Below are 27,984 nucleotides of genomic sequence, written 5' to 3' on the forward strand. Positions count from 1 at the left end.
AGCCATGTCGAAGTTAGGTCCCATTTGGATTTGAAATGTAAGTGTTTCTTTACTGTTACCTGTGAGGATGGGAAGAAAAAGGTCCCTTCTTGGAGCAGTAAGAGATAATTAGTGACAACTTGGAAATTCCAGAGGAAATCAGCCGAATAAATTCACCTCCTTTAACTGAGGAAACTAACATCCCGGCACTGAATGTTTTAAATTAAATTCTATTTCGTGGGAGCAATAAAACGACGACAAGATATAAACATCAAGCAAACACAGATCGTCAAATATAATTCTCCAACAAAGTACTTCTCCTCTGTCCGGTGTGAAGGGGCGGAGTGGTGATGGAGGTGGGAGGTGTCTGTGGCCTCTGAGGTCCCGTCTGGACGCCAGTTCTTCATCCTCATCCTACGAATTTAGACAAATAACTCAACTTCTAACTGCACTGCAGCTGTCAAGAAGAGACGTTGCACTGGTCGACCCGCCAACTATCGCGAGAATACCGCGGTGCGAGCAGAAGGCGTCCAGGCAGAGCATTGCAATATTCTTATTTAGCAACAATAACAACCTCCACGAACGTTATTACCCCGTTATGTCGACTGGAAAACCGTTGAGTTGCTGGCCAGTTTCACCCGAGGACACGGGCGGAATCACGAGGCCGCGATAAACAGGTAGAGGAAAGACAGGACTTTGTGGTGAAGCAATATTGATAGCCAGCTAGCTGGTTTATTAATAGCTAGCTGGCTGGCTAACGGTTAGCTTAGCTCGCGAAGAATCTTTCGTGATACCTGCTGTGAGGCGATTCAGCGTGCGGGCGTCTTGGGCTACGAGTTACAGGAGACATCCCCAAAGAAAGTGCATCCTGGCTCGAAATAAAGATGTTAATTAGTGCCAGGTCCGCGAGCAAGTTAACGTCAGGCAGCTATTGTTAGCCAGCTAACGTTACACGTCTTTACAGAAAGCCGAATGAGCAACACTCGCATTGCTTGCTAGTTGACGTTAGCAAGTGTGAGATTCATGTCGTTTCGGCGTTGCCCTGAATAACACAACCGAGGTTTAACGGCAACACGGCACCTTTGCAGCGAGAGACGCTGCACTAGTGCCTCACAATGGGGCTCGAGCTGCGATTGATTCACGTGACTGACAAATTAAACACTGCCAATAATGTAGCCGGAGCCACGTGAGAACGTTGCAGGTGATTTTATGAAGGGATGCTTTTATTTATATTGGCTCACCTGACCGTCACCTGCACGTCTCAGTTTGCTGTTGTTGCAGATAACGGCAGTTTGATGTCGAGAACCTCGAGCAGTCAGAACAAGTTACACATCTGGTTATGCAGCTGGTTTCATTCTCCAAATCTAAAACTCAGACGGGTGAAGTGTCTGGTAGCTGAGGAGCCCAGACAGCCCAGTGTTCTTTGGCACCGATGTGCGAACGTCTGGGGCTCCGCTGGAGGATGAGCAGATACCCGGGTGGTGATGATGGCGTGGAGGCGACATTCATGTCCATCTGATCATTCAGTGACCCTCCACAGCCTGTTACTCCACCTACTTATTAACATTTTTCTAAAAAAAACCCCAACCAACCTGCCTGTCCATGGAATGTTTGGTAAATTCTCATTGGTTAGACATTGTCAGATAGGTGATAATTCCACATTAGAGTTTTAATTTTTTTTAATTGTGTCTATAAATAAGATAGCAAAAATATTAAGACATAAGTGCTGTGTGACGTAGGTACGAGCTACTAGAGGCATCAGAAACGGTCGTCTGTTATTTGCCATTGTAACACACTGTAATGAGCATGTAACAGTCCTTGAAGTCAAGGAATCGAAACAAATCATGGAAATAAAAGGAGCCTGAATAGAGCAGCGGCAGCGGTGGTCACAGGATGTCGTGCCATGTGGGTCAGCGAGTCAGGAGTTTTTGGGAGAAGTGAAAGTGCAGCCCGTAAATGAAAGGAAACCTAAATAAAATGAGCAAGTTTGAGTTTGAATGCAGCACAACAAAACGTGACGTCACAAATTTCTTTTTTCCATTATTGTCTGGAGATAGAATCGTAACTGATGGCATTTTCTGAACAGCTCGAACTGCAGTTCATCTGCACCTGAGAACCTCTGACAACGGATAGGTGATTGTTTCTAGGCCTCGTGGAAGTGGAGCTCCTGGCAGAGTTCCGTAAATGATGTTCACATCAAAGGAAGTAAAGTCAAGTTTCTCTTTCTGTCTTCATCCCAGGATGTGGCCGTGCTTCTCTGGATGTACGACTGACGGTGACGATGCCGCTGATGTCTTGAGTCTCTTACGTCTCACCTCCTCCACCCGTCTGTTTCCTGGATCCTGTAGTTTCTTGTTGAAATGAAAAACTGTGTAATTTCAGGAAATAATGTAGCGAAAAGCTTCCCCTCTGTGCTGTTTGACCTCCCTCAAAGCCCGCCATGCTCAGGTTGGGAGCTTTGTGCTTTTGAATCTGGGTTTTAGATGGAGCAGCGCGTGACACTGAAATTCGCACTCATTTGTAAACGATTAGACCGATGTGCTGTGTTTGCCCTGCGTCTCGTTCCCCAGCTGTGCAATCGCTTCACGCCTCCGTTGTATGTTTGAAGTGATTTGAAAGCCCAGCGAGTCGATCAGTGGCCCCCAGCGTCTCAGCAGAATGAACGGCTCCCTTTTAACTCCACCCAGCCCACGGGCGGCAAATTCATCGCCATTACCACCGTCACCCTCCCCATCACCGTCCCCGCCGTCCCCATCCCTCTTACCCCTCTCCCCCCGGCCACCCCCTCTCCCACCTCTGGTGAGCCCTCCGCCCCAGGCCCACCCATCGTCCCTGTCAGACACACCCACACCGTCCCCCTCCCCTTGCCTGAGCTGGACCGAATTCTGTGAGCTCCATGCCCGTGTGGCAGCTGGTGACTTTGCACGCCACTTTCGGGCTTTCCTCCTGGAAAACCCCCACTACTCCCCGGACTCAGCTGCTGCTTTCTGTCGTCGCTTTACTGACCGCTTTGTTCGTCACTTCCAGAGTGAACTGGAGGGGGCGCTTCCGCCGAGCTGTGCCTCTGGGAGGGAGGAAATGATGAGCTGGGCTCCTCAGTCTGACGCTACCTCCTTGGAAGAGGATGCGGTGTCACCCCTGTCAGCGTCTGGGGGAGCTGTCCCTCCCTGCCCCCCATCCAACACCTCATGTCCTGTGTCCAAACCTGTGCCGACGCAGCTGGTGTTGGAGAACCGCAGTGGGGACAGGTTTCAAGATTCTTATGCTCACAGCCAAGTTCTGCCTCCATCCTCGTCGTCGTCGTGTTGCTCCTCAGTGGGAGGAAATAACGGGAGGCGTGAGGAGAGGGGGGCCATGATTGGCCCCGGGAATGGTGAAGCGCCGGTTGAAGAGGAGGAGGACAGCTGGCTTGGCGGGGCATCTGTGGGGGAAGATGTGGAACCAGAAGATCGGGAAGCTGAGTCCACAGAGGTGGACGGTGCTGACCCCTCCCACACTCCTCCCATGCCTCCCTCCTCTTCTTCTGTCACTCCTTCACCTGGCTCCAAAGGTAACAGCACACCCAATTCCTCCAAAAACAAACTGAAGAAGCGCTTTTCACTGCGCAGCGTGGGTCGCAGCGTTCGGGGGAGCGTCCGGGGCATCCTGCACTGGCGAAGCTCCTCCAGTGACTCAACGCAGAGCCCGCTGCCCTCCAGCTACAGCTACACGATGGGCGTGCAGGACGCCACTTTGGTCTCAACCTCCAAGAGGAATTCTGGTACGCAGCCTCCTACGCCCACCTCCTCCATGCCTGTCTCTCTGTCCATGCCCCTCTCCCTGCCCCACTCCTCCTCCTCCTCACTGCCCCCCTCATCCTCAAGCAGTGCCACCTCTCTGTCTCTCTCGGAGGCTGCTCGAGATCGGAGGCGGAGTAATGGCGAAGGGGGTGAGAAGGAGAAGTGGAGCCACCGTCTGGAGAAGCTCAGACTGTCACGATCACCTCCTCCTGTCCTCACCCCGACCACCACCGGTTCTCACTCCACCTCCTCCACGCTACCTCCTAGCAGTGCTGCTGCTGCTGCCATGGGACCTCCAAGGAAGGTGGGCCGGCTGGTGCGGGAGGGCGGGGTGAGCGTCAGTTCATCCAATGATGAGTTTGGTGGAGGCCACGGCTTTTCTGGCTTCTCTTTTGGTCTTCTGCATCATGGTACGGACAACAACAATGCTGCCTCAGCTTCCTCCGCTGCAGCCCAGGCAGGTCAGGTACAGCCTCTGGCGAGCGGAGGCAATGTGCCCTGGCGAGGAGGACGCTGGCATAAATGCCGTCTGGTCCTCAGAGAGAGGGACCGAGAAGGTGGCGAGCGGGGTGAGGAGTACTACCTGGAGTTCTTCATCCCACCTAAAGTAGGTGCTTCCCTCCTGGCAAATATTTAAAGGCGTTACATTCGTATTCCGGTACAGTTTTACTTTTGTGTCCTTTTTATATATAAGCAGATATTTAAGTGTTTTGTTTTTTTTTAATCTTGTGCTGATTCTCAAACACCTGTATGTGGCCTGATAGTCTCCTAGTAGGGATGAAGTCCTGGCGAGTAAGATGAGACTTAAAGTGAGAGATGTGGGAGGGTGTTGTGGGTCTCTGTGAGCCTCTGAGGGTCTCTGGAGTCTCTGTGGGTCTCTGGAGGTCTCTGTGGGTCTCTGGAGGTCTCTGAGGGTCTCTGTGGATCTCTGGGGGGGGTCTCTGGAGGTCTCTGAGGGCCTCTGGTGGGGTCTCTGGAGGTCTCTGAGGGTCTCTGGGGTCTCCTCTCTGTGGGGTTTGTTTTCTCAACTTAGTCTACGTCTCATTGATCAGCCTCGATGCTGGTTCGATGTCATAGCCTCAGTTGTTGATTATCCTGGTACATCTCTGCAGTCGTCAAAGCCCCGGCTGACCGTCCCGTGCTGCTCCATCATGGATGTGAGGAGCACAACGGCGCTGGAGGTCCCTGACAAGGAGAACACCTTCCTGCTGCAGGTATCGGTCCACGCCGCTTTTTTGTTCTGCAGTGGTTTGAGGAGCAGGTTGGATGAAAGTGCTGTTTAGATGAATAATCATTGAACTGTTTCATTTAAGATACTAGTGTGAGATATTTGGATGGAATTTTCCACTCTATTATAGACTCGTTCTGTAGAATAAATGCTAAATTAATTGCCAGTTTGGATCCAGAGCCAAACATACAGAATGACCTGAAAATGCAACAAAGAAGCGTCAACATGGTGAACTTCTTTGGTTTCTGTTCTTCTTCCATAAATTTCAAGGTCTATAAAATCATCACACATCGGTGTCGCTGCCTGGAATCGACTGAGCCTCAAAACCTCTTGGCAAATTTATACCATTTTTCATCGCCAGAAGCTGCACATCACCAAGAATCATTTCATTTTATTGCTTTCACTTTTTTAACAGTCTGACTTGGCGAAGGAAACACCTCCATCAGGAAATCTCAGCTAATTAGAGTTAATCAAAATCTGTTTTCTACACGTCTCATTTAAACTTTGCCAAAACTAAAGACCTTCAACCAGATGGTGGTTAAAAAGCTTCAAACTCAAGTGTGAAGCCATGATGGACTCAGCTGACAGCAGCGGTCACATGACCAAACAAAGTTGAAAATGCCTCGGTATGTGTTTACGTGTGGTCAGGATAGTGTTTTTCCCGTAGAGATGCAGGACCTCAGAGGGTAACGCTGAGAGTCTGCTGATCAGACTGATGCTTGTCTGTAGCTTTAGCGATTGATTCACTGCATGTGGATGTTTGATGGCTCCGGCACAAATGACGGTTGAACGTTTCCTGTGTTTGCTGCCAGCTGGAGGGGTCGGCGCAGTACGTGATCGAGACGCGCGATGCTGTTCAGATGAGAGCCTGGCTGAGCGACATCCGCAACGGCATCTGTCTCAGGTGAGGAACCGGGGGGGCAAGGATGTTAAACTTCTAGAGGGACAATTAAAAGAGAGCTTGAACAGCTAAGATTACAGTCCTGTGCTCTGAAGAGTTCACCAACAACCAGGAGTCCTGGCCATCGCAGGAGCGACGTCCATACCGTGTTTCCATTCTGGGTTAAAGCTCAAATTCAAAAATGTGCATATTGGAGCTGGATGGGAATGCAGCTGCTGTCATGAAGAGGCAGGTCACGTCATGTTGGAGCTCGTGAGGTTCCTGCTTTAATACGGCAGGACTAACGGCTACCTGGCAGTGTCTGGTGGGGCAGCATGTCGCCTCACGTCTGTCTCTCTCCCACAGTGAGCAGGAAGACCCAGAAGGAGTGTGCGGGGGCCCGTTAGACATCAGCGGGACGCCAGAGATTGTCGACCGTCTTTCACAAGGTGCGTGTGACCCAGCAAGCACGCGGGACGCTTTACATACTCAAAAAATGATGTATGCGACTGGATCGACGCACGTCAAGATTCAGTCACAACAAATAAAAAAAAAAACAACAACAAAAGAAAAACCTATGATCAATAATAATCTTGCAAAAAGAGTCTTGTTACCCTGGCAACGGTCCAGACGATCCTGTCCAGTAATCCAGAAACACACACGGGATCCTGTTGTGTCATTTTAAATTAGCTTGCAGGTGTGTGGAGCCTTCGGTGTCGTAACTGTTGGGCCACTGACAGTCACAGTGGTGTGGATGCTTCTAGCAGCCAGGTAGAACCTGAGAAGGATCTGTCTGCTCTACTGGACCAGCATTTTAGAATCAGCGTCTTCATGACTCAGCTGCTGCGGCGGCTCCGTCAGTGTCCGCGTCCATAACGAGCCGCCTCTCTGCTGCTTTCCCCAGTGTGTTATGGGGGTATCGGAGGCTCCTCCCCTCTGATGGATCCTCTCCCACCAGAGCTGCCACCTCGAGCTCCCCTGGACGAACCAGACGGTCGGATTCTTGGGGGAGGCGGGGCTAGTTTGGGCACACCGTTCGCTGAGACGCCAGACGCCACAGGTGAAAACTCACATTATCGTTGAACACTTTGAACGTGTGGATCTTTGATCCCTGGAGCATCTTACCTCACACGCGGTCACAGCTAGTTTGAATCGCTGTATCGGCCCATGTGGCGGAGAAAGTTTGGGTCTGTTGAGTCAGGACGCAGGGCTTAGCGTCATGTGTCCCCTTCGCCCTTCCAGGGTCGTTCCTCTTCTCAGAGGTGACCTCCACAGAGGCGGTGGAGCACCCACTCAGTGAGTGTCAGTGGTTCCATGGCACCCTGTCACGCCTCAAGGCTGCTCAGCTGGTGCTGGCTGGTGGCCCGGCGAGCCACGGCGTCTTCCTGGTTCGCCAGAGTGAGACACGGCGCGGAGAATACGTCCTCACCTTTAACTTCCAGGGCAAGGCCAAGGTCAGTGGGGGGGGGGGGGGCAAACAGTTTTTTAACAAAATAACTTTTCATGATTGCAAAATTTAATGTTCAAGGGTTTTAAAAAATCTCTTTGCATGAGTTTTAGTTAATAAATGAACACAAACTCTTAATCGGGCTTGGAGTTAAGAGCTGATTATCACATGACTTCAGCCTCGCCATGACTGAAGATTAGTGTTTCTGTGTTTTCAGTCAGAATTATGATTTTAAAGTTGACCTTTGACCATTGAGTCCTGATGTGACTTTGCTTCTGTCCTGCCAGCACCTCCGTCTGTCCCTGAATGAAGACGGTCAGTGCCGAGTGCAGCACCTCTGGTTCCAGTCCATCTTTGATATGTTGGAGCACTTCCGGGTGCATCCCATCCCGCTGGAGTCCGGCGGCGCCTCCGACGTCACACTCATCAGCTTTGTGGGAGCCACCGCTGTTCGCCAGCCAGGTATGAGTGAGCGAACACGTCACAATCACGAGGCAAACCAGACCAGCAAACCAACTCTGATCATGTTGGTGTTCGCTGGCTCAGACGGTTCAACAACATCTTAGAAGAGGAGGACATGTTGTTCTGTGACCGTCCGCAGGCATCGGCTCACGCAGCTGGACTTCAGCAGAAGAAAACTGAAACAAGTCCAATTGCCTACGACAACAGAGTTTGTTTTTGGATGAAAACAGAATCAGACCAAATTGAGTTTTTTTGATCGAAAAATTAGATTTAACCCACACAGAAGGTGTCAGGTGTCTTCTAGACTAAATTTGACACACGCCTCTGACTACATTAACCATGATGCACCGGGCTACCGTCCTGCAGCAGCTGCACAGTTGGAGTTGTTCTGAGTCTGATTGATGATATCTGCTGTACCCGTTAGAGGTCATCTTATGGCGCGTCACATCTCCAGGCGTCCATCCTGTTCCACCATCAACAACCAGACGCTGCAAACCAGTGACTCATCACATCACTCCCCTCATAGCTTTACCACAAGTGTCTGTACTCTGTTGAATGTTTGAAACTGACACAAACAAGCACGTGTGTGTGTGTGTGTGTGTGTGTGTGTGTGTGTGTTAGTATGAGTGTATATTTACTCTGTTATATCTGCTGACCCATGTATTTATACAGTATGTACCTCTCTGTCCTTGAAAGTATGTAATTTATAGCTCCTAAAAGTAACTCCGATGGTCTGTGTACTCCCTCACATGCTTATACACACACACACACACACACACACACACACACACACACACACACACACACACGGTTATTGAGTGTACATACACCCCCTGACGTGTTATACACAGTATTTACTCAGCAGCCTTTTCCATCTGTCCCGTGTGTTACAGCCCTGTCGCTGTTCTGACCTCTTTGTTGTTGTCTGTTTTCGTTGACTCGTCCCTTGCAGGCCGGGACAGGGCAGGCAGTCGGCCTACAGTCTGTGATGTCATCACCACGCGCCATCCTGACTCTCCATCAACCCCCATCTCTGACTGTGTGTAAGTGAGACCAGACTCAGCTGAAAGCGAGCGAGAATGTGCGAGTAAATGAGGTGATGTTATTCATGCCTGTTCTGATTGGATGATTTATTCCTCGTGTCAGTCACCTTTCAAACTAGACGTCAATCACCTGAAGAAAGAGAGTTCAGACTGAGACAGCATCTCCCTCTCTGGCTCATCAGGCTGCTCTCGCTGCGTTTTTGAAAAACTAAAAGAAAAAATATGTTTTGATTGCCGATTCCTGAAACATGACTTGATGAAATGAGCAATCCGGCTCTGCTTCCTGTCTGCCAGACAAAATTAAGGGTTTAATTAATCCTGTCAGAACAAACGTTTATGTGTGTGTGTGTGTGCGCGTGTGTGTTGGGTTGACTGCTGCCATGACTTCCATGGACTCCATGACCGCGGACGTCTTCATCGAACAGGCCACTCACAGGCATTTTCTGTGTTTCTCTCCTCCATCTCACCCCTCTGTCCTCCGACTGTGCTGTCCCCTTCCTCCTCACCCCTTTGACCTTTTTTCCTCCCTCTTCACCTCCTTTATTTTCACTTCTGTCTCATTTTCCCTCTTTTCTTTCTTTCTCATTTCTCGTCTGGTTCTCCTCCATGCAGACTTGACCAGCAGACCCCGTAGCCCTCCTCAGCCTCCTCCCCTGCCGCCAGGCCGGCCACCGCCCCCGACTCCCCCCCAGGACAGAGGAAGCGAGCCTGAACTGGGAGGCGCAGCAACTACGGCGACAGTGGCATCGACAGGAGGTGGAGCAACAGCGGCAGGAGGTGGAGGAGGTGGAGGAAGTGGTGGCAGTGGAGGAGGAAGTGGAGGAGGAGTGGAGGACTGGGAGGAGCGGGACAGGGACACTCCTCTCCGCCAACTAGAAGCTGTGGAGGGAGAAGAGAGGGAAGGAGCAAGGGCCCCCCGAGCCATCGACAACCAGTACTCCTTCTTCTGATGGAGGGAGGGGCAGCAGGAGTGTCTGTTTTTGTGTGTATCAGACGGAGTGAGTGAGTGAGTGTGTGTGTGTGTGTGTGTGTGTGTGTGTGTGTGTGTGTGTGAGCAAAAGTGAGATTGGATGAGGCGGGGAACATCATAGCCATTCATAACCAGTATTTTTATTTTATTAGCAAGATGGAGGTGAAGAGGAGGAGGAGGTATAAAAGTACTGACACTATTCGGGGGAGAGAGACCCCAGATGGAGAGTCGGGTGAGAGCAGCTTTACAACACTAACTAGCATTACTTCCTAGTCAGATAAGCTTGGTTCCGCCGGTACGCCTGGCAGCAGGCTCCTCCTGGTACGCAGTAGTGAGAGCTCGAGCCCTGTGACGCCAGCAGTCACAATACCTCACAGCAATCCTGCCCAACAGCACACGCTAGCCAAACACTTCCACCGGCGCTCGCATCGCGGCGTCCGGCCCAACACCTCACACCCTCTCTGATAGGGAGACGATGTCACAGCGACGGGAAGCATCAACCGCCGCAACAAGACCTGAACGCTCCAGACTTCCAAAAATCCCCACTTCCCCTGAAATATCACATCTCGTTCTACCTTTATGTCATCAAAGTTCGTCTGTGGGACATCACGCTAACAAACAAACTGATTGATTTTGAAAACTGATCAAAAAAGCATCACAAAAGCCTCCTGATATCCTGCTCACAGACGGACAGACTTGGCCTCCTTGGCGCAGGTGAAGGTGAGCCTGGCTGCTCGTCAGTTACGAGGGACTCATCGGTACAAGCTGATACTCCTGATCTCCCTCTCGCAGTGAAGATTGAGTTTGTGTGTGATGAGGTGAGCTCGCAGGTGACGCAGCAGCGTGTTGGCGCCTGACTGGTAGGAGAGAGTAGAAATTCAGATTGTGAAAACCGTTGAACTGAGATTGAGATGCTCATCAGAGGCAAACCGTCGTCGTGTTTAACTGTCAACCTCAGCGCAGTCTCCTGGGTCAGGGATGCAAGGACGTAACGCCTCAAACACTTCAGCTGAACCGAAGTGTTCACATTAGCGACTGACTGATTCATCTCTAATATCAGCTGTTACTGACCTGCCAATGGATCCATTTGGCCCTACAGCCTATTAGCTAAAAGTTGGGTTGTTCATGTCTGCTGTGAGAATGAAATACACGCTTTTAAATATCCACACCAACTTGACTCCGCCCCTTGACCTTGGCAAACAGCAAGCATTCATTATGACCCGGGTCTGTCTGTCCGCTCAGGTAGAGCGACCAGGGAGTGAGTTCTTGTGTCCGCCGTTCACCTCCCTCATCGTAGTCGTTGCTCAGCAGGTGGAGGCGTCGCTGATTTCAGGCGTGAGATTTTCAAATCGACTCTGAGTGTGTAACTGCAGCGAAGATGTCATCAGGTGCAGTTACACACTCCTGTCCTCCAACCTTACACTCCTTTGTTACTCATCCAACATTTGACCAGCTTTAATTTCACATGAAGCCTCGCTGGGAGGTACAAACACTCATTGGTCAGGTTGTGGTGCCCTCTAGTGGATACAATTTGAACAAGCCTGTAGAATCTGTTGGGAAATGTACCAACCTTAATATGCAAAATCACTGAATTAAGATTGAGAACACAAGAATTATATTCATAAAAAGATTGACTGCACTCGTGAGAATTGGGGTGAAATGTGTTTGTGAGTCTCTCCTAAGGGAAGTGCACTATAGAAAGTCGTAGCTCCACATCCTCAAGAGAGAAATCTGTCGGTACCAAACAAAAACAGGCTTCATTTAAGCACTGACATTTTTAAGAAAGAAAAATGAAGAATTTAATTTGGATGGGATTATAGATGAAGATAAGAAACACCAGTGATCATAATAATACAATTTGTAAGCAATAAATGGTGCCTTATTAGAAAGTGATACTTTCCACATTTTTAAGACAGAAAAACCAACCCTTTGACCAGAGTCTCTCAGCACCGCGTCGATGGTTCGCTTCTGCGCGGCGCCGTGTAGCCACGCGAGCAGGAGAAGCTGGTGGGAGGTTTGTGAGTGCGTGGATGTTCTAACTGCCCGGTTCTGCTGGACCGCGTGAAACACGGGGGGGGGGGGGGGGGGTGATGTGTTGGGCCTCGGTGGTTCGTCAGCTCGAGCAGGCAGGAAACATTTACCTCAGTCACACTCAGCAGCATCTCCCCCTCTCTCTCTCTCTCCCCCCTTCTCTGCCCCCCCACTCTCTCTCCCTGATGTAAACGAGCTGAGCTGGAAAACGTTTGTTCTCTTCCAGAGAGGAAAATCGATACCAATAATATTGATGGAAATAATAATAATGACCCTCTGAAAATGGTATTAATTTTATTTGTTTTTTAAACACCTTTTTATTTCGTATGCTTACTCCATGTAACGTTGCATCCTGTGATTCAGTTCAATGTCTTTGTGCCTTTTTTTTTCCTTTCTTTCATTTTTTTTGGGGGGGGGTGTTTGTCTGGTTGTCAAGGCGACCCTCACTCTCGCGATGCTCCTCTCGACCTCGTCCTCCACTCATCAGAAGAATATACACTAGCAGACAAGTGTCAGTGAGGATACCTACTTTTTCTACTTGTGCCTTTCTGTGTTTGTCGTCTGGTCATCGGCGTCGTCTGTCGTCACTCAGCTCTCCGTTTAGCGCTTGCCTGTTTCGTTACGCACCACATAACCGCCCTGGTCACGTTGACCGGCCTTTTCTTTGCTCATGTATTCGTCTATATGCCCCCACACCCCCACCCCCCCGCCATCATGTCGTGTCCTTTTCTCAGTTTCAGAACTCTTTGTGCCTTTCTCTGTCTCTTTTCTCTCTTTGCTGGGACCGTGTGTTGAGGGTGGGCGGCGGCGGCCGTCCTCCCCTGTGGTTAGTTTCAGGTACTACATTGAATTTAATGATAATGACATAATATAAATATAGTAAAACATGGTGCTTGTTGTGTGCTCATTATTATCATCGTTTTATCTTCAAGCTTCAAATACACCACATTTGAAAGGCTCATACAGACTTTGGTCAACTTATGAGGAACCTGTTGGTCCCTGCCAGTCGGTCTGGGGCCGCCCGCGCGGGGTCACAGGAGCTGGCTGAGGCTCATCGTCAGGCCTGTGTGAGTCCCGCCTTGGTAAACTTGGTTAACGGTCAGAAGAAGTAACCCTTTAGATGGGGGGGGGGGCTGGTCTAGTATATCCTGAATGGGGGTGTCTAGAGGAGGGGAATACACATTTATATATTTCTAAAATCGAGTTCATCATCATGAAAAATGACAACGATGTGGAGGGAACATGGAGGCAGGTCCCACCAGCTGATGACATCATTATTGTGTTTCCCTGATCACTAACAGGATTGATCAACATCTCTCTCTCTCTCTGACAGCAGCTGCTGTTCACACACTCCTGACCTGAACTTTGGTCATGTGACTGCTGCTGTCAGCTGAGTCCATCATGATGCTCAAACACCCGCTGGTCACCCCAAACATTTTAGACAAAGATCCGTTTTCAGATTTGCCACGAATGAATTCACCTGCTGGCAGGAAGCCGACCATGACACCGGTGTTCACACAGCTTTGCATTTGTCAGTTGTAGTAAATATTTCATTATTTTTATTATTAATTCCAAATATAAAACTCGCTTCATTTGTTCATCAGATGAAGCGAGTTTTAAACTGGTTGATCCGCCTGGAATCTAGAAAAAGCAGGAATCCAAAATGCTCTCAAACAAGTTGAGACCAAATCAAGGTGGTGGTGATGGAGTGAAACGCTGGCAGGTTCACTCCTGGAGAAGCGACGTGAAAACATTTATGAATTCAATCACAATGTCGTTGCTGCGAAGGGACACAAACAGGCGCTGACATTTCTTCATTCACGGGAATAAAATGATCGGAGGTCACGTGTATAATTTAACATAAAAATCAATACATTGAAATAAGTCCGTTCAATATTAAGCTCTGTATTAAAAAGTTCTTGACTTTTTTTCAGAATTACCTTTAAATATTTTTAATGGAGAGCAATAAACGTCATGTCACAAACGGTTGTCATTGACTTTTCACCCTGAATTTATTAACAGTAAAAGAAACGTAAAACCGTCGCTTCTCAGCGGTGACGGGATTTCCCTCATGGGTCCGCCCGCGAGTTTTGAGATTGACGTGGCACTAAACCAATGAGAGGTAACGCCTAGCGATGATTGGCGGGATCCTCTACCAATCAGCTTTGACTGACCATTGGTGTGGGTGGGGCCTACGGTCGTGTTGTGTAAACCTGCCCAGCGCAGCCCGGACGACAGTTACAGACACCGGCTATCAAAATACTACCGACATACAGTATAATGCGGCTGAAATACGTCGATTGTGTGTAAACCGTGTAGTATATCTGCAAATACTCTTCTTCGCTCAAAGTGTGTGGAACCGTTTTTCCTCCAACAGGGTCCCGCTGTGACCGGGGTGTGACGGTGTGCAACCAAACGCACCCGGCGCCGTGTTTTGTTGTTGTTTTTCAGCGGTGTTTCGTGTCTGGCCTGTCAAACCGTGTGATTCCCACAGTGACGACGCGACGGGACCACCAGGGATGCTCATGACTAAAAAGTAAAAGCCTCCACTGCGAGACCCGCTCTCCTGTCACTCTCTCGTGTTCTGCCGGTGTCGGTTCCAGCGGTTCGTTTGCGTCTCTTGGTAGAACTCGAGGTCTGAGCCGAGCTAGCATCGTTAGCTCGCCGAGCTAGCCGATATCACTGTTTCACCAAGCCTCATCTAGCTTCCCTGGCTCCATCACGGAGTCTGGACTGAGGCGGTCAAAGCCACTGGCTCAGTAACAGTACCATGCCAGCGGGGCTGCACCGACTGTGTGACGCTCGGTTCTGTTCTGTCACATCCAGCAGTTCCAGCTCCTCGCTGCCGCTGTAATAATGAGAATAACTGTGTTTGTTGCAGGACGAGGAGCACAATGAAGCCGCCGCCACACACTCAGTCGTCCCCTGTTAGCAACTTAGTAAGTAGCTCATCGTCCAGAACCCTGCATGAATTATTCACGAGCACCAGCTGGTTGTTGCCGTGATTTTCCCGACTTGTTTCCGGTGCTGAAAGATGAAGCCGTTCCGGGATCAGATCCAGATCCTGGAGAGAGACACATATGTGAATACAGGTTTTCCCTCAAAACTGGACCGGATGCCGTCATCGGACTCTAGCAGCTTGTTACTGTTGTTCAGCGATGCCGTTAAAGAACGGTTCGATACTCGAGCCCCGAACGGTGTGGGCCGGTGACGCCATAGGAAAACCAAAGAACATCCAGCTGAGAGGAACGTCAGAAGTGGGCTCCACCCATGTGGGACCCAAACACCAATTTGGAGGAAAAAAAAACCATCACAATTTTTTGTGCTGGACTGTTAATAGACCCTGATGTGCACCAAATTTGTGTCAGTTCAGCGTGGAAAGGTTCCCAGAAGGTTCATTTGTTAACAAATAACTTACTTTCATTTAAAAAACGAACTGTAGCATCGTCATCAGGACTCTGCGCTCATCGTCAGCTAATGACCAATAATAAGGTAAACAGTAAAAAGATGAAGATTTTGTTCTGTTGAATTCCTACTTCGAAAATGCGACACTGAACAAAATATGGCAGCACGGGGAAATCCAGGGAAGGCCGACAAGCAGACGGGCCTGCTGGGAGCTGCTGGTGTGATCCTCAGGAGGAGGGGCAGCGTCACGCTGCCGTCTCCACTCACAGTTTGCCATTTATCTCCGCTGAGCAATTGATGGCGTGAGGCCTCCTCCTCCTGAAGTACACGCTCTCAAATATGCAGCATGTTATATCAGGTATATGTTACGTTTGATGATGTCATAGTATTGTAAGGTATTGATCTCTTTGACTTTTGGCTCTTGCAGATTTTCGAAGGCGTCTACAACAACGCCCGCATGCTTCACTTCCTCACAGCCGTCGTGGTGAGCAGTTCGCCGCCTCTCATCTTGTTGATGTGTCTGCGTCGTCCAATCAGCTTTCAGCTCTCTTCTCTGCTGCTTTCAGGGCTCCACGTGTGACGTGAGGGTGAAGAACGGCTCCGTGTACGAAGGGATCTTCAAGACACTGAGCTCGCAGGTGACAGCTAGTTTGCGCTACTTCTCCTCGGTGGTCAGTGACCTCACCTCGTTGTTTGGATGTTTCACCGTTACTGAAACTTCCTGTGTGTCGACAGTGTGAGTTGGCAGTGGACGCTGTTCACAAACGTAGCAATGGAGATGGCGGTGGGGGTGGTGAGGAGGGGGGAGGACGAGGATGTCTGTCCTCTCTGCCCAAGGTTGAAGACATCACTGACACGATGATCTTCAGCCCCGCCGACCTGGTGACCATGACCTGCCGCGACGTTGACCTCAACTTTGCCATCAGAGGTATTTGATGACTAGGGATGAGTCAGCACGCCGCCATCGTTATCTGAATCTGTACGACCACCAAAAGGATGTGTACTCAGACAGGGCATGGCTTACCCAGGACATGGGTGGGACTTAAACCAAAGTGGGTGTGGCCTAACAGACACGTGGTATCTGTTGAAGTGGCTTCAAGAAACGAAAAGGGACGGATCGGGAGTCGCTGCATTTATGATGTGATTGAGAATTATTCTAGTTTCCTCAGATTGAGCTTTGATGTTTTTGATCCGAAGAAAAACCAAACTTACCAGAAGAGTTACACTCTATCACACACAGTCCTGAGCTGAGAGGGGTTTCAGTTGAAATGGGTATAAAATAAACTGAGACTGTGTGTGTGTGTGTGTGTGTGTGTGTGTGTGTGTAGATGCATTCACTGATGCAGCAATCAGCTCATCGCGGGTGAATGGTGAGCACAAGGAGAAGGTTCTGCAGAGGTGGGACGAAGATGGCAATGGAGAAAACTACGAGCTGGAGGCAGACACAGTGAGGAAACACATGTTCTCACACACACACACACACACACACACACACACTCTTCATTTAGAAACTGTTAAGCTTTGAGCGGTCTTGGATTCCCACGTCTTTCTTCATTTCAACTCGTGTTCGCTGGTTGTGTTTATTCAGTCCAACGGCTGGGACGCCACTGAGATGTTCAAGTTTAACGAAGAGACGTACGGCGTCAAGTCCACCTATGACTCGAGCCTCGCCATGTACACGTGAGTAAGATGACCCCGCCTGTGAGGCAGTGACATCGTGGTGTTTCAAACTGGTCCGTCTTACATTTGATGTTCAGCAGTTTATTAGTAATTTTTGCAGGAAAAATATTATTGCAAGTTGAAGTTAGGAGAAGTGTGGAGTCTCTGAAGTTTGTGACGGACTCCTGGTGATGGAGTGTGTTTGCTGTGGTCTGAACTCCCAGAGTGCCCCTGGAGAGGGGGAACTCAGAGGGTTACAGGCAGCGGGAGGTGCGAGCAGCTCGACTGGCCAGCGAGATCGAGGGCAGCTTGCAGTACCGCCGGCGTGTTTCCTTGGAGAATGACGAGGGGCGGAGTGAAGAGGACAGATACAGCTCGGTGGTGCGAGACAGGGAGGACAGAAGCAGCCCCGGCTTCTCCGCTGGCGGCAGGTAAGTCTCTTGCTGCTGGACGATCGCAAGGCTGAGATGCCCAATCTGGACCCCGTCGGCTGTCTGACGTCTTCTGAAAGCCACCGAGATCCCGGGTTTCCCGGTGTTGCCAGCAGATGAACAGCGCAAGACTTCTGGCTGTCCTCTCATTGTTGCAGTCAGTTTGCATGGAGTTGACAGACGACTGGTCGTTAGCAAAGCTCTTAGCTGACACGCAGCCAACAGTTAAAAACCACTGCAACAACTGTGTTCAGTCTTCAGCCGTTTTCCAACCTTGCATTTCAATGTCCTGTGTGGTTTGCTCTGTTTACGTGGACGCCACACAACCGTAATTGGTCAAACAGAAAGAAGGAGACGTTAGATGACGTCCAAAGGTGTGACTGAAACATCGGCCGACGGCGAACTCTGAGGAAGAATGACCTTCCGTCTCACTCCATCTCGTTTTCCAGGGAAGGGAAATACATTCCTCTTCCTCAAAGGGCTCGAGAGTCCGGCCTGGCTGCCAAGACCACCAGGACCGGCACCTCCGGTCGTGCGGCTGCAGCGTCCTCCTCCAGACACCCGGCGCCCAGCTCATCCTCCCCCAAACCTGCCTCTGAGAGGAGCAGTCCGCTTTCCGTCAGAACCGCCTACTCTCCGCACCAATCACAGGGAAGCCCTCCGGCAGCAGGCAGCCCCCCCTGCACCAATCACGCTCTGCCGCACTCCCTCTCACATCCGCAGGCGCTGGTGGACACGAACCGCTCGTCTGTCAACGGAGGTGAGGACGATACGATTGTGACGCCAGATCATGTGGCCTCTCTGTGTAAAAAGGACGCCCATATTTGGTGTCAAGTCTTCATCAGGAACCTGAACCAAACTTGGAGCGACAAACCAAATTCCTTTATCATGAAGGTCATGTGGTGTCCCATTGTCTCCCAGTTGCAGCAAGAACGTCTCCAAAGTCCCAGAGACTCCAGAGCATCCGAAGCCTGCGAACGCCAAATTCCCAGTCCTCACCTGCAGGTACCACACATGCCCCTCCCTCTAAAAATCTAACCCCGCCCCTCACTGTGACATCATCCTGTGTATTATTTTACATCTGTCCACTTCTCAGTCTCTCGTGCTCCGAAACCAGACGCCCCTCCCCAGGACCTCCCCAATGCTTGTCCAGCCTTTGTGGACTCCTCCCCCTCCTCCGGCATCACAGCGACCACCAGCAAACCCTCGGGGCCCACACCCCTCTTCCCCGTTGATGGTGAGCACTTTTATCAGATCTCAGAACAGTTTTAAAGATGCCAGGGTGGCCTTGGCTCTGACTGTGGCAGTGAGGGATAAAATCATGAAACTGCTGAAAAATAGGAACTCCCTCAAGGTCAAATGAAAGGACACAGAGATGAAATCATTCATTCATGATCAGCGCTGCTTAGCTGGCGCGAGGTGGCGAGGAGGAGGAGCCAGCTGATGACGCTCGATGTATTGAGTGTTTGTTTGTTTTACCTCCTGCAGTGAATGAAATCCTCAGCGCAGCTAAAGTGCGAACTGAGAGTCTGCAGGACGCCAAGAGCAGCAAAGGTAAAAGGCTCCATCGTGAGGGTTCGCACCTGTGACACCAGTGACACACTGACATTAACCTGACCCCCCCACCCCACACAGTTCCCTCGGTCCAGCAGAGATCCCAGCTGGAGGAGCTCCGCAAGTTTGGCAAGGAGTTCAGGGTAAGATTGGGTCATGTCAGGGGTCACGCCTGTGTCAAGGTCATGTGATGAGAGGAAGGAAGCGCTCCAGCTCTTCTTCACTGCTCCTCCTCTCCGTCTATCAGCTGCAGCCCAGCACCTCCCCGTCAGCCAGCCCGTCGTCAGTGGACCCTCCTCAGCACAGCCCCGCCCTGCCCCCCGTCTCCTCCTCATCTGCCCCGCCTACCACCTCCCTCACATCTCCTGCTGCAGACTTGCAGGAGACCGGACAGCCAGCATCCACCCCCTCTCCTGCCTCTGCCTCTGCCCCGGCTGCCACTGCCGGCTCCCTGACCTCAGGCCCAGAGGAGCCGCCGGCCGGGTCGCAGCAGCCTGCGCCCACGCACAGCGACGACGAACCATGTTTGGAAAACAGTGAAGGAGCCGATGCTACGTCTGCAGCTGCAGCGTGAGTACCGTGTGTGTGTGTGTGTGTGTGTGTGTGTTCTGTTGACTTAGAGGGGGGTCAAACTGCTGCGGTGCAAGCATCACTTCCTGCATCCACCAGATGGAGCTAGAGCATATGCTTCCTACATGTGGCGTTTGTTCCGAGCTCACACCAGCCCGTCAGCGTGTGCTGTGGTCATGTTGGTTTGCTGATGTTCTTCTCTCCTCTTGACTGCAGCCAAGTGAAAAACTCCACATTGAATCCCAATGCAAAGGAGTTTCTACCCATAAAAGGAAATGCAGTGCTTGTGAGTCTAACACACACACACACACACACACACACACACAGAGGATCACATGACCTCATGAAATGCTTGTTGATGCGTGTGAAATGTTTTCCCCCTGGCAGAAGCCTGCAACCACGCCCACCCCCCCACGACCCTCATTGCCCAGCCCCTCGGTGGTCCTGCCTCCTCCTGGCCAGCCGGGGGGTGGGGCCATCTACAGCAGCCCGCCTGGACACTATCTGTCCTACGTGTCCACCATCCCCATCCAGGGTCACTCCATCCAGGTTTGAACATTTGTCTTTGAGACGTCCTGCTGGCGGAGCGTCAGTCAGACGGCGTTCAGTAACCGCTTCTGTCGCCGCAGGCCCCTCAGATGTACCAGTACGCCATGTCAACTGTGAACCAGGGCAAATATCCACGAGCCAAAGGTACAACCGCATGTTCCACACGTCACTTCAGTCTGTTCCCTTACGAATGTCCGTGTGCGTCGATACACAGAAGTAGTAGAAGATAAACGTTGAAGGATGTCTGAGTTCTGAAGCGTCAGGATCCCAGGTGATGACGTCAGACAAAAGCAGACCACTGATGTATTTGTGCAGGCGTGTGCTCCACGGAGCTGAAGGGCGCCACGCACACAGAATGTGAGAACTACTTATTAGGGAATGTTCACTTGAAAAGCAGTTGGCAGGCCAGCTGGGGCCGTCTGTGTAAACGCTCCGAGATCTGTTTACAGGCTCCTCCTCCGGCGCCACTGTCATCGTATTCGTCTCTCCGCCGTGCAGGAGTTCAACCTCACCGTAGCTCAACGCACAGCATTGAAAACACAAATCAGTCATGATTCCTAATCGTGGCGTGACTGAGGGAACGATCACGAGTGAAGCTGAAAAATGTGGCGGTGCCAACCGAGTGTCTCACAGCGTGACGACCTGTTGTTCCAGGCCCGGTGATGGGACCGCGCCCGGACCACCACGCCTCCCCTGCCTCCCCCATGATCTCAGCCACAGCATCTGCAGCAGGGCCGCCGCTCGTGGCCTCGCCCTACGCTCAGTCTTACCTGCAGTATGGTCAGGTGATCCAGGCCATGCCGCCACACTACCACGGACAGGTACGGCAGGCTCCACCTTGTCACAAGATTTATGTTTAATGTTGCTAGTTTCAGTTTTCAGTTCAAGTCCATCATTTAAATCATTTCATCTTGTGATTTCAGCCAGTTTACTCGATGCTGCAGGGGGGGGCCAGAATGCTGACGTCCGGGGCCCCGCCTCAGCCTTTGGGTCCTCCTGGGTCCCAGTACCAGACAGAGGGCCCACCTGGGCCACAACAGGCCATGTTCGGTACCGTCACATCTCACTTGTCTAGTATTTTCCTTCTTACTTGAAACAAACGCCGCCGCCGCTGCCGCTGCACCAAACCTGGCTGGTCGACCCCCACGGCCCTGTGGCGTAGTTCTGTCACAGTAGCAAGAAACTTGTTCTGTCACTTCACAAAATGTCAAAACTCATCAGATATTTGATCAAACGTGAAGGTGCAGCAGCTTAAACAACACACACACACACACACACACACACGACAGGCGCCAGGCAGGAGACGCACACGACTCTGAGTGGCTCTTTGTCACTCAGCCTGCTCTGCTAGCGTGAGAACGCTGCGCTAGCCTGCTAATGCTGACATCAAGGGAAGACAACAGTGGGGAAGCAGTTTTTGTCGTCCAACAGGAAGTTGCCATCTCAGAGGTGATGTTTTCTGGTCCAACAGAAAGTGATGATGTCAGGGATGAATTATTTCTATGATCATCATTATTATTATTATTATTATTATTATTATTATTATTATTGTAAGAACTGAGCTCCTGTTAACCACTGACCTTATTTCTTTTTTCTTTTTTTTTTGGTAATTATCTTTTTATTGACAGTTTTTCAATAAAATGACAACATAAAATAAAAACAGAACAGGGAGGGAGTAGGTTGTCTCCTGTAAGTACAGCAATTACATAACTGAAGGAAAGAGTTCTGGTCTGCGCGGTCTTGCATATATTTTCCATTTTTCCCACTGTGATGAGAACAGGTCCAGTGTTTGGTGAACAGAGGCTGTGATCTTCTCCATTTTGTAAATATCCACTTTAATGTCCATCCACTCATTCAGGGTCGGCCTTTCTTGCAACATCCATTTTTTAGTGATGGATTTTTTTGCAGCTGTGAGCAACACATTTAACAGATATTTGTCTTTTTTCCTCCATTCTTGAGGTAACAGCCCAAAGAAAATAGTCTTAATTTCAAATGGAAATTGACAAGTAAAGACATGCTGGATATCTTTATGTATTTCTGTCCAAAATTCAATAATGACACTACAATTCCAAAAGACATGATAATGGTTGGCATTTAAATTCCCACATTTTCGCCAGCAAGTCGGAGGGTTTCCATCATAATGGGCTTTCTGAGAGGGAGTTATAAAAAACCTTATCAGACTTTTCCACCCAAACTCTCTCCACCTCTGTGAACTCGTACATTTCCACTGGTTTCTCCACATGACCTTCCATTCTTCCTCAGAAATGTTTATCCCTCCTTCCCTCTCCCAGTGTTTTAAACTACAGAGTTGAACATTGTTTCAGGTTAGAGAGTTCTCTATACAGGAGTGACACTGACCTTATTTCTAAACACTCGTTGCCTTGGAGACGAGGGAACCAGGTTCATGTAGCAGTTTAGGCCTCATTCCTGCGTTGCGCTATGAACGAGCCTCGAGTATTTTAACCCTTGTTCCACCAGAGGGCGCTGCTGCTGATGTCATGACAGAATGCTGCCTTGTAGCTCCTGTAAAGGAAAGTTTCACAACTTTTACTGGAGGAGGCGGCGCGTTGTTGAGATCACGGATCGTGTTGGAGCAAAGTGACATGATTATAGGAACTCGTCATGGAGGAAGTGATGTCACGGCATCGAAACAAGGGATTCTTGTTTTTGGCTCCTGCTGGAGCAAAAGAATTCAAGAAGAATGAGTGAAAACATTCATCCATTTGTAAGTTTATGACAATCCAGACTTCTGTCTGTCCCTCTTGTCTTCTGTCTCTCAGCTGCTCAGTCGTTCTCTCATCACTCGGCCTCCATCCATCCTCAACCCTCCAGTACTCCCACCGGGAACCAGCCTCCCCTCCAGCACGCCGCCCCCAGCCCAGGACACACTCAGGTGGGAGAGCGGCCGCGCCACTTTTCCAGGGTTGCGTGACAGTTGTGTAGTGATGTTTCTGAAAATGATACCTGAAGACAAACAGCATAGAACAGGGTCAGGTTTTTGATTGTAAACCAGCTCTACAAATGCAGGTCCACTTCATCACTGCCACTGGCACCTGAGTGTGTTCATGTCATGTGTTCTGACCCAGTCCAGTCAGGGTCCGCAGCCTCAGTCCATGTTCCACTCTGGTGGGCTGTCTGCTGCCACGCCTCCTAACCTGCCGCCGGGCCACACCTCCCCGCAGGCCTCCTTCACCATGCAGGGCTACAGCCTCCCCACCCACCAGCCACTGCCCCACGGTTTCCACTCCATCAGCCAACTCACACAGGTGAGCAGCAGGTGAAGCAGGTGAATCTGATGGATGTGTGGCGTGATAGAGCGACGCAGGGAGGAGTCCTGGAAGTGAGTTAGTCAGTAGGTTTTTGGAGTCTGGAGCAGAAGGAATTTAACGTTCTACGCTATCAAATACGTTGATGACATCATTGGGAAGGTTATGTGTCAGAAATGGAGGCTGCTAGCAAAGTGAAACCATCCCACTGGCTTTAGGTGGAGGTAACCATGGAGATGCTAACTTCCTGTTGGACTAGACACATGCTTCATCCCCGACATGCTAACTTCCTGTCACAGGACAAAAATACCTAATCATGTGCGAATCAATGAAGAAACACGATGATGCCGTCAAATTAGTGACGTTTTAAAATAAACTGAAGCGCCTGGACACGTTCCAACGACGCGTCCGTCGTCTTAAACCCGGTTGTTGCGCCGACTGACAGTCACATGTGTTGCGTCCTGTTTGTCCTCTGCAGGCTCACGTCCAGGCAAGTATGTCAGGACCCCACCACTCAGCTGGCCATGGCCCACCACCTGTCATGCTGCACTACGCCCCCCCTCAGCAAGGCAGTGGCTCCACCCCCCAGCACGGCCCGCCCCAGCAGGGGGCGCCGCAGCACTTCTATATCGGACCTCCTCAAGGTAGACCAAGGACAAAGATTCTGTTTTTCTTATTTTCCTTTAAGAGAAAAAACAACTTCTGTCATAACTTTGTTCTTTTATCACTCCAATCACATAGAAAACAAACGTATCACCAGCAGCAGTTTGAAAATGTAGAAACCTCTGAACAATCCAAGCTGGATTCCCACTGACAGCAGAGCAATCACCTGGGCCCTGCCCACGGGCCAGAAGCTGATCAGATACACACGGCTTGAAGTACTCACATACGACTTGAAGTACTCACATACGACCTGAAGTACTCACATACGACTTGAAGTACTCACATACGACTTGAAGTACTCACATACGACTTGAAGTACTCACATACGACCTGAAGTATTCACATACGACCTGAAGTACTCACATACGACCTGAAGTACTCACATACGACCTGAAGTACTCACATACGACCTGAAGTACTCACATACGACTTGAAGTACTCACATACGACTTGAAGTACTCACATACGACTTGAAGTATTCACATACGACTTGAAGTACTCACATACGACCTGAAGTATTCACATACGACTTGAAGTACTCACATACGACCTGAAATATTCACATACGACTTGAAGTACTCACATACGACCTGAAGTACTCACATACGACCTGAAGTACTCACATACGACCTGAAGTACTCACATACGACCTGAAGTACTCACATACGACTTGAAGTACTCACATACGACTTGAAGTACTCACATACGACCTGAAGTATTCACATACGACTTGAAGTACTCACATACGACCTGAAGTACTCACATACGACCTGAAGTACTCACATACGACTTGAAGTACTCACATACGACCTGAAGTACTCACATACGACTTGAAGTACTCACATACGACCTGAAGTACTCACATACGACCTGAAGTATTCACATACGACTTGAAGTACTCACATACGACCTGAAGTACTCACATACGACTTGAAGTACTCACATACGACCTGAAGTACTCACATACGACTTGAAGTACTCACATACGACCTGAAATATTCACATACGACTTGAAGTACTCACATACGACTTGAAGTACTCACATACGACCTGAAGTATTCACATACGACCTGAAGTACTCACATACGACTTGAAGTACTCACATACGACTTGAAGTATTCGCATACTTACAAAATGCCATGATTCAGGTTTTTGCTCACAGCGCTAAATGTCGTCCTAGTTGGGTTGAGGAAGCGAGTTTCCTGTGTCCAGCCTAACAACCCAACTTGTGTCGCCCAGCTGTTCAGGTCCAGGCGCATCCTGGCCAGCAGCTCTCCTTCCACCACTCGGCCAACTGAGAGCTCCAGGATCCGCCATCGCAAGCCACTCCTAACATTCCCACCTCCCGCCATCAGAAGGATTTGGATTAACCTGTTACTCAGGAAGGCAGATGGAGACCGAAGTTAGACGAAAGTTCTCTGGATTTTATCTCAAGTTTTTACACCTGGACTCAAACGGACTGAAGATACTCAGCGGTGGAAGCGTCTGGACCGACACAGTGGATTTGTTCTTTTCTCACCGCTCCATCTCCACTCCTTTTCAAAATAAAATCACTGAAAACAAACCCGAGCTCGTGTTCCTGTGTGACTGACTCACTCACCCCGTCTTCCACCGAGTAGCTGAGTGCGTTCACTTCCACCGCTGCAAACATTTCTTCCATAACAACAAACCTTCCCCTCCCAAGGAAGTAAACTGTTCCCGTCAGGAATGTTGCTACCAGGAATAAAGTCCGATCCAGTTTGAAGTTTTATTTCTTTAATTGGGTTGAAATTCAAACATTTTTACGAACTGACACAATTTGAAGAGACCCAAGATGACAGGATGACATAAACACGCTGTAGGAACACGCAGCGTCGACGTGAACGTTCTCAGGAGTTCGTCAGTAGAAGTAAAGCTCAGCACCACTGCTCTCAGCGCAAACACCAACTGATTATTGCCACATAGAAAGTCTCGTATCCACTCTGACACACCGAACCTGCGTAGCAACACGAGCCTCCCTGGAGAGGGAAAAAAGCTGGAGGCTCTTCTCACTCGTTAAATTGTGTCTCCACCTCAGCTCGAGTGTTGAGACCAGTTTTAATTCAAAGCACAATATTGAAATGGAGGGAACGCGTAGAAGCTGCGGCCAGAGTTAACAAGCCTCCTCCCTCTGTCCCGTGACTGAGCGTTCGCTGTCACTCACTACTTCACGTGGTTATGAAGCTTGACACAAACCTAAATCTGATTTTTTTTTTTTTTAATTTTGCCTTGTTAAATCTCCTCCATTTCTCCCCTGAACCGTGAAGACATCCCAATATTTAGTGGAGGGAAACACGGCCGGAGGCCAAACGGCGATCAGCTCTGCCTGATGTTGCCCCTCCTCCTCCTCATAGTGTCGCTCATCTCAGTCGTCCAGCAGGTTCAATAAACCTTCACGTCCTCCTCTCCCATCATGCACTGGGCTTGGACCATCTGCAAGGATGAAACTAAAGTGAGCGGCTGCAGAAGAAACACCCGAGGCCCTCGATTCCTCTAGGTTCCCTCTGGAGGCGGGGCAATGACCTCACACCTGCCATATCACATGGCTTCGTCGTCACTGGGAGCGCTCCAGGTTTGTGGTACTTGAGCCAGTTACACCAATGACAGGAGTTCTAGTTCGCCAAACCTGATCCAGGCTGAAATATAATGTTTTATTTTGAAAATACCCATATTTCCTTCCTCTGACTTCCTGTATTTCTCCATCTGCTCATCTCAGAGCATCAGTGATCGATGGTCATTTGCTCTTACCGGCAGTTGATTGACGTAATTCCCTTCATCATAGTCATCGTCATCGTCATCTAGAAGAAACAGAAGCACTCGTGTTGAGGACATTGACAGAAGTCATGTTTCTCTCTGAGCTCTTCAGACATGGAGGACAGAGGAAGAGAGCGGCTCTGCCTCGTCTTTGTAAATTCAATCTCCTGTTATTGTTGTTCTGCCGCATTATTTGATTGTTGCTGCTTTGATTTGTTTCTCCTGCTGGGGGCCAACAGGTCAAAGAACCCAGCGATGCTGGAAGGTTCCACACCGCCGCCTCACGTCCACCTCCAGCTATCAAGAACATCAAAGACAGTTTCATATAAAAAGACGCCACAGGAAGTTGCTTCAAAGGTGAATTTGCCCTAAAACTCGGTGCACTCAAGTCCACTGAGCTCCAGAGAGGAAGCAACCCATCGTTATTTTTGCTTTGATTTTTTAAGCTGCTATTTTTCAAGCTGCTTTCTGATAGGACGCTTGCTTTAAGGCGCCTCCCTCATGCTAAGCTATGCTAGGCTTCGCTAAGCTACACTTTGGGACTGTGCTCTTTGACACAACACAACTACTAACATTGCTGTAGTTTTTTATATTTTGTAGTACTATTACTGTATCTTTATAGATATACTGTGAAGCTTCATACCTGTACTCTCTCTCAGGTGCTAGTCACATCTTTCGTAATGAAAACTACATAATTAAACTGGACATTTTTGACATCAACATTACTTTTGTTACATAAATAAATTCATACTCGAGTTATTTGAATGAAAAGTTTAAAAGGAGCTCTACAAATGGAGCTCCTGTGGTTCTGCTTGTGTGAGGCGTGAAGCTGCTGGTTCGTGTCTCATTGCTAAGCTAACATCAGCGTCATCTGCTGTTAGCGCTGGACCAGGTGTCCCCTTAACTGATGAGACCGAAACACGAGGGTGGACACAAACATAAGGGTTGTAAATGGAATGGGGGGGGGGGGAGTGAACAGCAGCTTATCAGAAATCATCAATCATCAGTGAAGCAAACAGGAAGTGTGAGCCCCAGAGGAAACGCTCACCGCCACATGACCCCGACGACTGGAAGGCAGAGCACGGTGGATTCACATTCTGATATTCTCCCTCCTCCGAGGAGATGTTCGCCAGTTCTTCTGCTCCAATAAAGAACACAAATCAGCCAGCAGAACCATGAATGATTCTGAAAGAGTGTGTGTGTGTGTGTGTGTGTGTGTGTGTGTGTGTGTGTGTGTGTGTGTGTTGTAGCATAGTTTTGAACGACGTGCGTTGGGTCACTGCTGGCACCGGTGTG

The 27,984-nt window shown here is 49.7% G+C and overlaps 3 protein-coding genes across 12 annotated transcripts in view; 2 read left to right on the forward strand and 1 right to left on the reverse strand.

Moving 5' to 3' along the window:
- Positions 1-74: 74 nt before the first annotated feature.
- Positions 75-12,831, forward strand: sh2b1 (SH2B adaptor protein 1). Of its 4 annotated transcripts, none has more exons than XR_015110240.1 (10): positions 75-656; positions 2,220-4,365; positions 4,871-4,972; positions 5,799-5,890; positions 6,233-6,315; positions 6,771-6,926; positions 7,109-7,320; positions 7,601-7,775; positions 9,431-12,656; positions 12,752-12,831. XR_015110240.1 is itself a non-coding variant. In XM_086186266.1 (10 exons), the coding sequence occupies exons 2-9, from the start codon at positions 2,638-2,640 to the stop codon at positions 9,766-9,768; spliced, it is 2,886 nt and encodes a 961-aa protein (XP_086042392.1). In that variant the 5' UTR covers positions 75-656; positions 2,220-2,637; the 3' UTR covers positions 9,769-9,800; positions 9,941-12,703. The 4 variants fall into 4 exon arrangements, 3 of the variants coding, with proteins under 3 accessions (XP_086042392.1, XP_086042394.1, XP_086042391.1); XM_086186266.1 differs by lacking the exon at positions 12,752-12,831 and having other exon boundaries at positions 9,431-9,800; positions 9,941-12,703; XM_086186268.1 differs by lacking the exon at positions 12,752-12,831 and adding an exon at positions 8,728-8,818 and having other exon boundaries at positions 9,431-9,605.
- Positions 12,832-14,050: 1,219 nt separating this feature from the next.
- atxn2l (ataxin 2-like) lies at positions 14,051-25,933 on the forward strand. Of its 4 annotated transcripts, none has more exons than XM_086184340.1 (23): positions 14,051-14,355; positions 14,701-14,758; positions 15,652-15,708; positions 15,791-15,862; positions 15,960-16,152; positions 16,553-16,671; positions 16,813-16,904; positions 17,108-17,314; positions 17,764-18,074; positions 18,236-18,319; positions 18,411-18,551; positions 18,803-18,868; positions 18,950-19,011; positions 19,116-19,438; positions 19,655-19,724; positions 19,826-19,987; positions 20,068-20,131; positions 20,642-20,808; positions 20,911-21,037; positions 22,768-22,880; positions 23,074-23,253; positions 23,732-23,897; positions 25,156-25,933. In XM_086184340.1, exons 1-23 carry the CDS (start codon positions 14,339-14,341, stop codon positions 25,212-25,214), a joined length of 2,910 nt encoding a protein of 969 aa, XP_086040466.1. In that variant the 5' UTR covers positions 14,051-14,338; the 3' UTR covers positions 25,215-25,933. The 4 variants fall into 4 exon arrangements, 3 of the variants coding, with proteins under 3 accessions (XP_086040466.1, XP_086040467.1, XP_086040465.1); XM_086184341.1 differs by having other exon boundaries at positions 23,995-25,306; XR_015109970.1 differs by lacking the exon at positions 25,156-25,933 and having other exon boundaries at positions 23,079-23,253.
- LOC147244582 (uncharacterized) overlaps positions 24,766-27,984 on the reverse strand; it is an 11,744-nt gene continuing 8,525 nt past the window's right edge. For all 4 annotated transcript variants that reach the window (XM_086184345.1, XM_086184343.1, XM_086184342.1 and 1 more), the window contains 3 exons: positions 27,737-27,826; positions 26,683-26,732; positions 24,766-26,367 (listed from right to left, as the gene is read on the reverse strand). In XM_086184345.1, coding sequence (XP_086040471.1) covers positions 26,317-26,367; positions 26,683-26,732; positions 27,737-27,826 — 191 coding nt within the window. In that variant the 3' untranslated portion in view covers positions 24,766-26,316. The remainder of the gene's footprint in view (positions 26,368-26,682; positions 26,733-27,736; positions 27,827-27,984) is intronic.

This window comes from Aulostomus chinensis, chromosome 18 (genome assembly GCF_037954235.1).
Source record: "Aulostomus chinensis isolate RoL2024-O1b breed Wild chromosome 18, RoL_Achi_v1.0, whole genome shotgun sequence".
Classification (NCBI taxonomy): Eukaryota; Metazoa; Chordata; class Actinopteri; order Syngnathiformes; family Aulostomidae; genus Aulostomus; species Aulostomus chinensis.